The 14,868-nt window shown below is 44.9% G+C and overlaps 1 protein-coding gene across 1 annotated transcript; it reads left to right on the forward strand.

The window, feature by feature from the left end:
• Positions 1–331: 331 nt before the first annotated feature.
• LOC306796657 (transmembrane protein 151A) lies at positions 332–12,629 on the forward strand (the record flags this gene model as incomplete). The annotated part of the gene is made up of 6 exons (XM_079295711.1): positions 332–411; positions 9,020–9,361; positions 10,149–10,283; positions 10,496–10,635; positions 10,761–10,800; positions 11,484–12,629. The coding sequence occupies exons 1-6, from the start codon at positions 343–345 to the stop codon at positions 12,627–12,629; spliced, it is 1,872 nt and encodes a 623-aa protein (XP_079151837.1). The 5' UTR covers positions 332–342.
• Positions 12,630–14,868: the final 2,239 nt, after the last annotated feature.

The following is a 14,868-nucleotide window of genomic DNA, read 5'->3' on the forward strand; positions in this document are numbered from 1 at the left end:
ATCGCTTCGGACGGGGAGGGCGACGAGGCTTTGACTTCGGATTGCTTAGTCACATTTTTACCGTGACCGGAGAGGAAGGATGGCGCGGGTGGGCGGGAAACACTGAGCGGCTCGGCCGGAGAAGACACGGAGGAAGAAAGCAGGAGGGTTACCGTAACAAAACTGGATTAGATGATGCTCATTTGCTGCAGGCCCCGCCATCGTGAAATTGGTTGCCGACTTGCGGCGGATGGGGTGACCGAGCTCGCTGCTCCGCCGGGGAGGTCCCAGCCTTCGGACGTTACCCGGGTGGGAGCTGCCTGTGCCCGGTTCTAAGGAAGGAAGGAGTGGCAAGAGGGGAAAATGCAGACGGAGGAGGAGACGGCCACCGCAGAAGAGCCCATTTTGGAGGAAGGGTCAGGACGAGAGCAGGTAAGGACATTTGCTATGTGTGTGTTTGTTTTTCTGCACAGTTGTTAATGCGTGGATACAAAGAGTCCAGTTAGCTTAAACTTGCGCATATTATGCCCCTTCAAGAACCACCTTCTATTTATTCATTTTTTTACATCAGTGCTGCTCGTTCCCAAACAACCCGTGACTTATCCATCATTAATGACCTACTCCAGGCAATGTCGACTCCTGCTCGTTCATTGACAAACGTGTATCTGCTGTTAACGTCAGGAGTCACGTTATAGCCTCTGAAGTCCTTCATGCCTCGCACAAGAGCAAGGACACGGGACAGGACCTTGGCTGTGAATGGAGGCTGTGGTTCAGGTAAACAGAGGGGAGGGGGGGGGGGTTCCAAAATCAAAGCACATTGTTCTTTTGATAAGTCTCTCCTGGGAGAGAAGGTTTAGTTTTTCTAGTCATGTAGAGTATGTTCATTTAGCAGCTGACACTGAAATACAGTAGAGGGTGACATCACAGTTCAGCCACACACAGACACACACACACACACACACACACACAGAGACACACACACACACACACACACACACACACTTTTCAGCCAAAATAACACTGACACAATGTGAATGATGAGAACACAGAATAACACCACAGAGCAGTAAGCTCATTTTGTTTTCACCAAACGGTGTTTGCAGAGATTTCCTATTAATAATAGGATATACCCACTCAAATGTTTTCCTGACATTATCCTATACCGACCACCTAAGCAGACATCGCTGTCTTTATACACATCTCCCCAACATCTATCCCATCTCCTACCTCTTTCCTTTACACATGCAGGGAAGTGGCATCTTGTTCAAATATTCCTGTTTACACATAAAGTGTGACGCCATGTCTCTGTCTCCCTGTTTGAAACGTCACCTTGCTTCCCCTCCACCCCGCTCACACACACACGCTTCAGTACGTGACCTCTCTTACTCAGCAATTCACCACCTCCTCTACTACTACTCCAATACGCAGCATCATTTATTCAAACACGTCATCTTTTATAATGAAAATAAAAACGAGAAATTGACAAAACATTACGCCAAATACCCGTGGATAACTAAGTATTGCGGGCACGATGTGTTCTCACCACCGTTCGCAGCTGCACTCGTCAAGATGATGGCCGTCTATACCACCAGAGGAAGAGCAGAGTCGTGTATGCGTGTGGTCTGATGGGATGAGAATGGGGCTGTACTGCAAAGGTACCAGTGGCGATTGGTTGCAGGTACCTGTTCTGTTGGCTCGGAACCTGGTCACAACGTAACGTCTTCTAAACGTGAGCTTCAGGGCTGCAACTATTGTTTTCATTGTCGTATTATCAGACTATTTATCATTTCATTGCATTTGCCTTGAGCTGCAAGAAGCAGCAAACCCTCACATTGGAAAATGTGGGGCCAGCGAATCATTTTGTTGTGGCAGCCATTAATTCTGTTCATTGAATTGATTTGTTTGACGATATTTTTAGCTCTAATGATCTTTAAATGGCTTGCTGGGCTGTGAAACTCCCATTTTCTTTAACAGACTCTTACCACTAAGAGGAGTTTTTTTTTTAATCTTTACTTTATTTTTTTTAAATAACATATACGACTGGCCTACCCAGAAATGGCTAATAACACGTACATAATTAAGCATTTGGCAGTAGGTTACTGGTAATTTAAAGAGACTGGCACATAACATGTAGAGGTTAACTGATGCCTTTCACTTCATCCCACTTCCATGCCTGCAGTGCAGACAGTGTAATGCAATGCAATGAATTCAGTTGTCTATTCTCTGCCTCCATTGATCTCCCTCATCTTGCCCCCTTGGTCTCCTTCCTGTTTTAGATTTGCCTGTCATGGAGTATACAGCTTCATCTCTCTCGCTCTCTCACTCTCTCTCAAACATTTGCACACTCACGTCTCACTTAACTTTAGTCACTCGTTGGCCCACATGGGTATGCATGTACACTCACTCAAGCATTATCACATGAGAAGAAGAGCCGCTTGATTTAATATTAAGATGATTGATTCATATGTACCTACAGGCACGGATTTCCATTAGCAGAGCGGTTCTGTTGCATCAAACCAAGCCATCCTAATTTCTTTGAGGGAGGAAAAAACAAATCTCATCAATCTAATGTGTGTGAGATGGAAGTTTTAAAAGAATAACAAGAACAAAATCAGAATAAAAAAATAGACATCTGGTGATGGAAGAGGAAATACATGTATCCAACTCTCATTCTGACTGTATTTGCAACCATCTACTTTATAACATTTGAACAAAATGGGATATGACAAATATTATAAATACAAACAACCAGAAAAGTCCCTGCCACTCGGCCCACACAAACATCTTTAAGTTCGAAACAGTGCCTCAACACACTGGACAAAAAAAACTTGATCCACACCTGCTACTCATAAATTAGCAGACTGCATGTTTGCTGCCGTGTCAAATGGATACTAACACGGAAGTATCATCTGACATCGGTATGAGATATGGTTTATTTTCTTGTAATTCTTAAATTTAGCTCTTAATTTTAGCTCTTAAGATGCTCTTGGTTTTTATTTTGCATTTTTATCATACTGTTTATGATACATTGGCGAAACGATGGGCCTCATTCACCATTATCTTCTAAGCAATATCAAATATCTAAATTCATTCTTCAGTTTGTTCTTGAGACAGGTTGTAAGACGACGTCGACGTCAGATTCATGACGTGTTCGTAATAAAGTCCCAATTTGTCTTTACTTCTCTTCCGTGTCAAAATATTATGTGTAAATATAAGTGGTAGTATTTATTTATTTATAAAGACCATAATGCTTTGTAAAATACATTTAATGACAATAATTATTACAAAAATATTACAAATGAGAGAAAAAAAATATTGAAATTTTAATCCTATATTTTATAACTTTAGAAAAACGCAAGAATTCATATGCACAAGCATTTCAAATCTTCAGTTTTTACCTAATCTCAAACTAGGCCGCTAGAGTAACTGCCAAAATGCATTTTAAGAAGATATTTCTTCTGAGAACAGTTGGTGAATGAGACCCAACGATTGTAAAATACTGATCACCCTGATGAGCAGCAGAGTAGATACTTCTGTTCACTTTGGCATCTCCGGTGATGTAACTGGCATGAATTAAAGCCGACTGCTGCCTTCAATGATGTTTCGTTCAGGTGACGCACACCTTACATGCTGATAATTGATGTCGCTGGATAATCGGTCTCAATTGAACACACTCTAAAACAAATCATTTGTAATGGAGCACGAATGTTTTTAACACAGTGAGAGTATAATGACACACCAGTTCTAAGTGTTGTAGCAGAATCCTGACTTTCTAAATTGCTCTCCAGTCGTGTTGAAATGACGCATCATTGTTCACGGTGTTCTGCAGGCAACAGCACACTTCCCTGCCCTCACTTCCTTTCTTCATTTGCCACCCACATGCAAGGGTTTCTAATTATAGCTGCTCCAGTCACACCTAACCAGCTCAATCGGTATGAGCAGAGACACGGAGAGGGGGAGGATCAACGAGACACCTCAACACATTCAAAACGTTTCTGCACAGTGCGCAAATGTAGAATTCTCAATGTCATTGTTCCGTTTATTAGAAAGTACAGGTGCAACGGATCATACAACTCACAGCTCGGATCACGTATCGGAGTCACGGATCGGATCAGCACAAAAAAAAAAGGGAGCAAATCTAACTTTTAGAGATCCCCGATCATGTTTTTGTGCCGCCGATACTAATTGTCCGATCATTGATGATCCATAATGGCAGATACGGATCCCTTTGTTGTTTTATGATAGCAGCTGGTCTGGAAGGCTCGAGATCATTTGTCCAAAAAAACATTTCAACTGCTCTGAAGTCAGTTTAAACCATCAAATATTCTAAATGTTCTGTTTACCTTTTTACACAACATTTAAATGATAAACACATCCAATATTGTATTTTTATGGATTAAAACAAATCGTATTAGTAGTTTTAATGATGGATTATAAGATGCTTAGAGTTTAGGGTCATACTTCATCTCTATTATCTATTTATGTTGTTGTGAAAACATCTCCTCCGAACAACTGTATTTATTCAAGTTTCTCGCTGACACTGCATTTGACGAAATTACATTTGAGCACATCATGGTGCACAATAATTTCCCTTCGCCAAATACTTATTTTTCCTGAACGGAGCCTGAACGCATCACAATATAACTGAACAGAACCTCCGTTCTCTTCCTGTCAGTTTAAACACGGATTAGTTGTTTACATAGTAACATCATCAGGGATCGGCGACTAGAAATTCAGATTTCCTGATCGCATGTTTCACTGAATATTGCCGGATAAAAAACTTTGTTGCACATTGTGACCGTTAACGTTAAACTGTGTGCTGAATGAGGGGGGATCCGTACTGATCACGGACCGACAATGGACCCTTACACCACTATTAGAAAGTGCTTATAGGTTGGTAGGATGGGTGGGAAGATCATCGTCACATAAGTAGTACTCTAGACAAAACACAGCCTGGGCTATTTCTACTATTTAAGCATAATGTTGACTCCTAAGTCGAGATAAATAGTAAGAGATTCAAGTGTGATGTGTTCAAAGAGCCAGTAACCAAATATGTGCCGAGTTGTTCAGTTACAGCACCACATTAAGGCGAATGCTGCAAGACCAGATTATAGAGCATTGATTGAATTCAGAGACATTTACTGGCCGAATTAATGACCGAGCTCTGCCAATTGCAGTTTCTGGAGAGGCAGCAAATAACTACAGCATGCACAGGAGTCCAAGCAATGCTCTGAAATGCCTCTTTAAATGAAACAGACGTGTGCATGATTAAAAAGAAAAAAGAAATGCCAGCTATGTGGGCTCTTCTTCAAACGGCTGGCTCTAGTGACTGTGGATGCTAAGGAGTAGCATCCAGCCAGAATTTTTTCAAATTCTGATGCGTTTTATTCAAATGCCGGCAAGTTATTAATGAAACATTCATGAAGGATTTGTCATGTAAATACCACCCTGTATAAACCCTCTTCAAAAGAGCTTGCAAGAAAGGGGCAGTGCCAACTTCAAGTGTGACAAAAATGAAAGCAGACACCCTCCAGACGTGGCTGTATAGATTCCTTTTCATAATGGTTTCAGGGAGAGTGAGCTTTCCCTTTGATCTCTTACAGCCTGACACAAGAGCTGAAGCTCAGCAGAGGCAGCTGAAACACAATTCATCATGATGCAACCCAAAAAAAAGCTGCAGATTTTTGCACCGGGGGGCGTTGATTTCATTGGAAAGTACTTATTCGGCCCAAAGTGCAGCGCCGTCGATCGGTCACGACTGCGTGAGGGAGACACGAGCCAGGAACTGACACTCGTGGGTAACCCTGACGAGAGGCTGTTTCTAATGGGACGCGGTTGTGATGCTTCAAAACTCACTTCAAATGTGTCAAGACGGAGGCATTTTAGGGTTGTCCGTCTCAAGAAGTTTCTTCAAATTTGGCACAAACGTCCACTTGGACTCAAGATTGGACCAATTCGATTTTAGTGATTAAAAGTCAGGGTCACACTCCCCTCACGTCCGTCCTACCATCGTGAAGGCGATATCTCAGGAACACCTTGAGCAAATCTCTTCAAATTTCTGCCAAACGTCCACCTGGACTTGAGGATGAACCGGTAAGATTTTGGTGGTCAAAGGTCACTGTGACAAAACATGATGATGATGATGATGCCATGACATTTTCTACACGCGTGGGTATAAACTGCTATACTTGACTGGGTTGCGGAGGCAAACAACCACCAGGCGCTGGCTCTAGTAGTTCCTCACCCATCCTGTGCTCATTGAGAATACTCTCACCACATATTCACCACGTCATGACCAATCCACAGTAAATACAGTTTCTTTGTCAGTTCCTTCATAGAAATTCTGCGCTCTCGTTATCATTCATTCAGTCGGATGATGTATGTGTGCATTGTTGTTGGATGTGGAACTTGACCTTCTATTAGTTACTGTGCAATAATCAAAATGGCCCCTCTGGTCTCTCTCATCTAGCAAAAGTCTTCTTACTGTGAACTGCCAGCATCATTTAGAGTAGACGATGGACAGAAAGCTGACGTTTGCTAGTACACGACATTAAGAAATAACAGTTTCTTGTACTTCACTTTACGTTACTCTACTGTGCGTGGTGTCTCTGTAGTGGTGTCTCACTGACGGAACATTTTAGTAAGGCCTGCTCTTTACCTGTGTGCGAGAGAGAGAGAGAAATGCTCGTATTGGCAAAGAGTGATTGGCATAAGTGCATCCAGGAATAATTAGATTCCTGTCTAAGGGGTTGCCTTTCCTCTCACTGGGCACGCACCAGCTGCAGAGACTCTTTTGTTGTTGAAAGAAAATCTTCTTTTTTTGGCAACATTTATTTTCACATGGTAAGAGGAAAAGGAAAGAGAAGGATGAATTTTGGCAGTGGAGGTCCTTGGAGATAGGTGCAGTCTGTCAATGCTGCCTTCTCTTTAGTCTCTCTCTGTCATGTTGTCTCCATTCATACGTGCATTCAGGAAAAGTTCATGACCGCTTCTCCGTCTCTCTCTCGCGCTTCCTCACACTCCCTCTCTCTGCACTGCTCTTTCATCCCAATCAATCCACTTAGAGACAGACTTTCAGAGAGGATGTAACGGAGGAGACGCGAGGACGAAAGACGAGGAGACAGCGAGGTTGAGATTGGGGGAGTGGATGCTTACGAGGTGGGAGGGAAGATTCGGGGAAGGAGAAATAAGATTACGTAAGGAAAGGATGGAGGATGTGGAGATGAAAGGCAAACAGAAGGCAATGTTTTGGCAGTTGGATGTTTTTTGGGGGCGTTCGCTGCCTTTCACTACTTGCCCTTGACGTACAGTGGTAAAAAGAAAAAGTCGGTGTGTGCGTCGCAACCAGCCGAATATGCTCGTGGATGGCAAATTACAGCTGCATTGGAGGAGTGAGCGATAAGGGGGGGGGGGGGTAGCTACGTGCTGACAGGACAGGCAGACTTGGCTGAGAGGAGGAGAGAGGACACTGGTGTCATCCCAGCTTCTTTCTTTTTTTGTCATCGGCTTTGTTGCTCTTTTTCCTTGTCGCATTCAGTGCGAGCCAAAGTATAACAGCATGGAGAGGACACATGCAAGTACAGACGCAAATAAACACGACCAAAAACACATCTCTTTTTATGTTCGTATGATATTCGACGTAGATAACACACAAGCTTTCTTGTCTTTTGACATAAATCTCTATCCGTCCCTCATTCACGCACACAAATTGAAGCGGCATGCGTTACGCGTCTCTGATGTTGGACTGGAGTCGGTAAGCTGGAGAACAGTCTCGAAGTATCGCTCTCATCTAAATTATTCACTCGCTCTCCGCTGGCTGCATTACAATGCCGAGCAACGGGCAAAGACTCCGCGTGCGCGGTTAGAGAGAAGAAGAAGGCCACATTAGACCGTCTGTGTATCTAATGCATACGTGTGTGTTTGAGTGCACTGTAATACGATGTCTTCACAGTGCAAATGAGGCTGTGTCAGAGTGTGCACTTAGAGAGAGTGTGTGTGTGTGTGTGTGTGTGTGTAATATGCAGCACTTATCCTGTGATGGTTGAGGGTTAGTTTGATGCATTCCTTAGTTCAAGACCTCGGCTTACACGCTTGTTCTGAAGTACAACACTATTTACCAAACGGGAAGATTATGATGATTAAAAACTCACTGGTATACCACCAGGTATACAAGATCTGTGTTCCCTCTATGACAAACATTTTCTATCACCCCCATAGCTGCACTCGTCTTCACCTGTCAGACATTATTAAAGGTCCACACCGTGAAGCATGCTGCATTATTTATTGTCGTCTTGACTTTCAACATGAGAAAGTAGAAATTTGTCACGTCGAGCGGCACAGCTGAGACTGGTTTCACCACGTTTGTGGCTTATTTTAGTGTTTCAAACAGCTTGCCACGTCTCTTACAGCTCTTACAGCTCTTACAGCCTGCGGATAGAATTAGTAAGAAGTGTGAATTACATTTAGTCATGGAGCTTAAAACTAATTTTAAAGTAATAAATGGTAATTACCTGTACCCAAGTAACCCAACAAGTGCCATTCACGTTGAGGCTAACCGGTTAGTGCACAAAATGTACAAACTGTGTACTTGCTGTTGCACTTGCATCATGTTAACATCTGCATCACAATGTTAAGCAGGTGTGATGTTTACCATCTTAGAGCGTGTTAGCATGCTGACATTGGTTAATTAATAGGCACTAAATAAAAGCATAATTAGCCAAGTAGTAGGACAATGGGAATGTCATTAGTTTTGCAGGTGTTTCATATTAAACCGAATTACTGGACAAATTGATATTTTGACTTAGCTCGACCAAAGTGATCAGGATTCATCCTGTGAGGCACGTGATTGAACCAAATGTCACAGCAATCCATCCAGTATTTGTCTGGACATTTCACTAAAACCCAAAGGCTTGAGGGATCAATTAAGTGATTCGGACCTTGAACAATCCATCCAGCGGTGTATATATTTATGAATGGCTTCCTCAGTGTGCGGCCAGTCGCATCTTAACACCTATTCCCTCCTCTCCGTCTGTTTCCTCAGCAGCGGCCGGTCCAGCAGTCTCTGGCCTCGTCCCTGTGTCGGGAGTCCCATTGGAAGTGCCTCCTCCTGACCCTCCTCATGTACGGCTGCTTCGCCACGCTCGCCTGGTGCGCTCTCTGTCGCGTGCCCGTTCTCGGCTCCTCCTCCTCCGTGCCTCTCGGTGCCGACGACGACGCCACCTCCGCCGCCTACTACAACGACATCCTGCACCTGGAGAGCCCGTGCTCCAGCGGCTACGTCTACATCCCCCTGGCCTTCCTGGCAATGCTGTACGTGGTTTACCTGGTGGAGTGTTGGCACTGCTTCTCCAAGACGGCGATGTTGGCTCATGCTGAATTCCAGGTCCGTGTGAAAACCGGTTTTTGCAAGGGGGTGTAATATCTTGGGGGAAAGGCCTTAACCCAACACCCAACAGACTGTGGAGTCTACTGCTGCAATAGGAGTCTAGATATAGGGCCTCGAGCTAAACAGGAGAAATCCGTTTCCTCATTGAAGCTTGTTCAGCATGATGGCGTCAGCAAAATGCTTTGAAATGTAAAGGTCAAATAAATATGATTACGGTGTGTTAATGTCTGCACAGACAGTTTTAATGCAGTTTAATCAGACGTTTTAACATTTCACAAAGAGAGAAAACTGTTTTACTCCGTTTCCTACTTTCCTAAAATAACACTTGCCCGCTCATGTAGAAATGAGCTGACCTGGGGCATCAGTCTATTCTAGTCTGCTGTGTCTGTTATCAGGAATGCCAGGAAGCACATTGCACAGTGGTTACTCTTTGTCTTTGCTATGTGCCGCTGCCAAAACCAAAATATTGTCCAGACTGTCAGGGGCACATATGCGAAACAAACCTTGGCAGGGTCCGACTTGCACCAGATTGCACGGACTTAACTATACAGTTATAATAATAATAAGAAGAAGAACTTAATTGTTCTGCTTGTGTCACCATTGCAAGAACTGCTCGGGCAATGTTGCATCGTTATATTTTAGATTGTTAGTCCTCGTTTTTGACAGGTTTGTTTAGAAAGCCTGTGCAAAAAATGGCCACAGAATACATGTTTTACAAATAATTGGCAGAAAATTGAAAATTTCACTTGATTTGTTTTGATCGTTCCTTCATTCTTTGACACAGGAAGTGTACGAGCGTGTGCAGAGACTTCAGCAGGCCACACCCTGCATTTGGTGGAAGGCCATCAGCTATCACTACGTGAGGAGGACCAGACAGGTGACGAGGTACCGCAACGGAGATGCATATACGACCACACAGGTGAGGGGAACTCTCCTTCACATGCATCCACTTTCTGTCCTGTTTGCTCGTTTGCTGGCTGTTTGCCATGCAAATCTTAATTTAACAGCTGTGTGCTGTAAGACAAATACCACTCTATTAAGTAGCCATGCTGATTCTTTCTTTCTCTTGCGTCCCATCTGTCCTCCTCTCCCGTTTCCCCTCCATCACACTCCCATCTATGGCCTCCTCAGGTCTACCATGAGCGGGTCAACACTCACGCCTCCAGTTCAGAGTTCGACTACGCCCGCTATGGTGTCAAAGACGTATCAAAGGAGCTGCTGGACCTGCAGCGGCACCCTGCTGTTCGCCTCCGCTTCACCAAGTGTTTCAGGTTAGACGCCCACCGCTAACCACCACTGGTCAAAAGACATGGCGGGGGGGGGGGGGGGGGGGGTGGGGGGGGGGGGGTAAACATGTTAGTAACATTTTTTTATTTTATTTTTTTGTGCTCTTTAGCTTCTCAAGTGCACGTGCAGAAGCTGCCTACCTCACCCAGGTAAGATATGATATAAGATAATGACTATAAACAGTTAATTCTGTTCAATTTGATCAATTAAAATTTTTATCTATAAAATGTAAAAAAAAAAAAAAAAAAAAGACAGATGCCCAACCCAAGTTTCCAGATTACAAGCTGTTATATTCTAATTGATCGTTTTCCCCATTTTTGAAACAATCAGTCCTTGATTTTTGGCAGAGATAGACAAAAGCAGCCTTCTTATTTCGAGCCAGCAACCACTGATTTTTTTTTTTCCCATTTGAAATTACAACCGCCGCCGGCAGATTGAGCTGTAGCTAGCCATGTAATTAAAAAAACATTAGTCCCATGAGTTTGTTGAAAACGCTGTGTCCAGCAGGTGACTTTTTAAAGTTACTGTAAGGCACTTTTAACTGGTTATGAAACAGTCTCAATTTAGTACTGAAACATGACCTACAGAAGTACTTTGATGTTTACAGCCTACTATTTTTTGGAGAACTCAAAAACCTTGATGGCAGGCAAAAGGTTCGCCTCCTCCCCAGCTGATCATTCATTTCGAAGGCATGGAATTAAGGAAACAGTATTGTTCTCTCTTACCAGGTCCGGCAAATCCGTTAAAGACATGCACCTTGGCTTTGGTAGACCCGCTCTGTCAATTGTTCCGTTTCTAATTCATTTACACATTCTCTTTCTGTTATTCCAAGCGAGCGCGCTTCTTCGGGGAGAACGAGGGGCTTGACGACTACATGGAGGCCAGGGAGGGCATGCACCTGAAGAACGTGGACTTCCGCGAACACATCCTGGCGTTCCCAGATCCCGCTCACCAGCCCTGGTTTTCTCGGCACAGGGTGTTCTGGCTGGCTTCTGCTTTCCTCCTGTCGTGGCCGCTGCGGGTCGTGTCAGAATACCGCATAGCGTATGTACACTACCATGTGGAGAAGCTGTTCGGGGAGGACGAGGATGGTGGTGGAGGAGGGCTAGGTCGAGGGGCAAGGGGGGATGGGGTTGGGACTGGGAATGGAATCCACCCTGGGATTGGTCTAAATGGGACGAGTTACAGAGCCATCTCTCGGGTCAACACGGTGGACATGACAGAATTGGAGTGGCACATTCGCTGTAACCAACAGATGGTCCCGAGCTACTCTGAAGCCCTCCTTATGGACTTGGACATGAATGGGGGCACAAACCCCACCGCCTCGACGCCCATCTCTGGGCCAGCGAGCTCCACCCCCAGCCAGGGGACCAACCCTCTTGCTCTGCCTGTTGTGTTCAACTCGGCTTACCTCCTCCAGAGCTGCCCCCGATGCCGGAGGACCACGTCGAGTTCCAGTCTTCCCTCCAGGCTAAGGGCCCCCATGGGAACCACAGCCCTCCTGAACGCTACCGTGGCAGGCATCAGGGCAGCGGGGCAGGGAGGCGGGGCTATCGGGGGCAGGTTGGTGCTCAGTCGGAGTGGATTCTCTCTCGGGAGACTTGGAGGAGGGCGCCAGAACAACCTGTTTCATTCAAGAAGCATGGGAGGGGGGCTGGGAGGAAGTAGGGAAGATGGTGGAGGAGGGGGTGGAGGATTTCTTGGTTTAGGTTCGAGACAGGACAACGAGGAGACAAGAGGAGTGCTTGACGGAGAAGGGGATGACGAAGAGGAGCAGGAGGAGGTGAGGAGAAGGGAACTGGTAAGAGGGAGCCGAGAGGGGGGTGAAGAAACAGAGCAAGGGGGTGGAGGGGGTGGCGAGGTGAGGGAGGGCGACGGGGGAGGGAGGGAGCGGCCTCCGTCCTACCAGGACGCGTTCTTCTTTCCCGTCCTCATCATACACGGAGAGGAGAGCTGCCACGCCGGAGATGACATGTGACGATCCGCAAAGCAAACATCAAGAGCACGAAGGTCGGGGCAGAGGACTGACGGAGATGAAAGAAGATAAAGAAAAGAGTGGATCACAGAGGAAGCGGATGAGATACGATGGAAATGAGGAATGAATGAGATGAGAACAGAATGAGGCTGAAAGAAAAGCGTTTGTTGACCAACCACAGAAAGATGAACGCTTAAAAAAAAGAAGCATAGGAGGTAAGAGCAGCTGTGTGATGGACAGGATTACCAAGGAGAGTTTAGTGGTGGCGATGGATGGACGTGTGATAGTCCAAAGGGAAAAGAGGGCAGGAGTGCATCACGTAAAAAAACACACTGATAATACGGGTCTGACAATGTGAGCGAAGTCAAGAAAATCCTTGTAATTGTAGACTTTGGTACACAGAGACTGAGAGAGAGAGAGGTCGCCGATCGGATGCTTAGGAGGAACGGAAAGACTGAAAACACGGGAATGTCTATTTCCAGATATATCTATGCAAGAGCAGGAGTGGGAGGAGTAACAACTCTAAAGATAGCAGATTGGAGAGCAGTGGAGAGGCTCCAAACCAGCGGAGTGGTAGTGGGTATTTATTTCAAAAGAAACAGAGGTGGAGCGATGGCAAAAAAAAGATTGTATTTTAAATGCTCGAAGCTTTGGTTTTGATCAAATCCAAATACATAGAGGAAGACAAAACATACGGATTATTAAAAAGACGAAAGGAGAATTCCTAGACATTTCAAGAAACCGACACAGAACACAAAGTTACAAAATGCAATGTAGAGAAGTAGAGCGAGAGAAACAACGAAAAATAAAAGGAGGAAAATCCCCAAATATTGGAGCACAGCAACAACCGATAATGAGAAGAAGTAGAATACAAAACTGACCATGACGGATCAGATTACACGAAATCTTGTTTTCCATCTGACGGCGAATTCATGCAGAAAACAAAACCGAGATCAACTCAAGAGGAGGAGCAATAAAAAAGACAACCCCCCCCCCCCCCCCACCTCGCAATCCTGACCTTATATCTCATCAGGGAATCAAAAAAACATTCAAATAGTTTCCCAACGTAACTTTTTTTTTCAGACTGGTCCCAATGAGGTGTTTCTCAGGGCTGTGAAGAGTTCCGATACAACTGCTCACAGCGTTCGGCCAGCAACCATAACCGTAAAACAGAGAAGCATATTCATTGATTTCCTTCCGCCTCTTCATGCTGCCTTCCTCCTCACTTCACCATTAGCTTCCGCACCACTCTCTGTCCATTACTGATATGGAGTTGATAGAAAAAAAACCCCGTAAGATGAAGGGCTTCCTCTTCCTTCTCGGGCTCCTCTTTTCCCGATGCTCCCGTCTGCTCTCCTCCCTCCATTTTGTCACCTCCTCTGTTCTTCTCCTCCCTCTCTCACCACAAGGCACAGAGGTGTAACTCCGCTTTTTAAAAAGCACCACTATTTAGCCGCAACATCTTTTTTTGTTGCAATTCGCACGTTTTGTGTTATGAGTTAGAGGGCGTTGTACCGAAATAGATTCGCCGCATCCGTCATTAACTTCTCCCTCCTCTGTTCCCTCTGCCATCTTCTCTCATCCGCTCCTCCCTCTCCTCTTTTAAAGTGGTGGTTATGTGATACACCTCTCTCTCTGCTCATCTCCTCTAGACGTGAGGTTTCTCCTCCAGGATCACATTTTATACGTCTGATATTTCCCACCTTCCTTCTATGACCGCTCGCTGTGTTTGTGTATTTATTTACCCGATGCGCAGAGGAGCAAAAGATGGAGACCGGATTGGCCTTGTAAAGATTTGGAAAGGTTGCAAACACAGAGTGAGAGTCAAATGTTTAGCCTGTGTAGTTGCGCTCTAGTTTTAAACATTTGTACCCAAAGATAGGCTTGCACAATACGAAGAAAATAAAATAGAATAACCAGTAAACCTCCCTCCAATATCAATATACTATATATCATAATACTGTATGTGTTTAGGCATGAAAAACCACCTCGTTATCTCATTTATGTCCATAATATGGGACTGCATGGGAAGTCAAGCTCGGCTCTGGCATCCTAATAAAGAAAAGCAACACAGAAGAAGAAACCAGACTTTAGATGGCTTTGTGCGGATGATCCCAGCGATCGGCCCTGTGATAGAATACGTCTGGCCGTGATTGTGCCATGCTGCTGCTGCCTCCTCCTCTTGAAGGAATAAGTACCGGTGCTCTCTGAAACATCGCCTCGCCATTTAAAATGCGTAGCA

This window comes from Melanostigma gelatinosum (genome assembly GCF_949748355.1).
Source record: "Melanostigma gelatinosum genome assembly, chromosome: 23".
NCBI lineage: Eukaryota > Metazoa > Chordata > Actinopteri > Perciformes > Zoarcidae > Melanostigma > Melanostigma gelatinosum.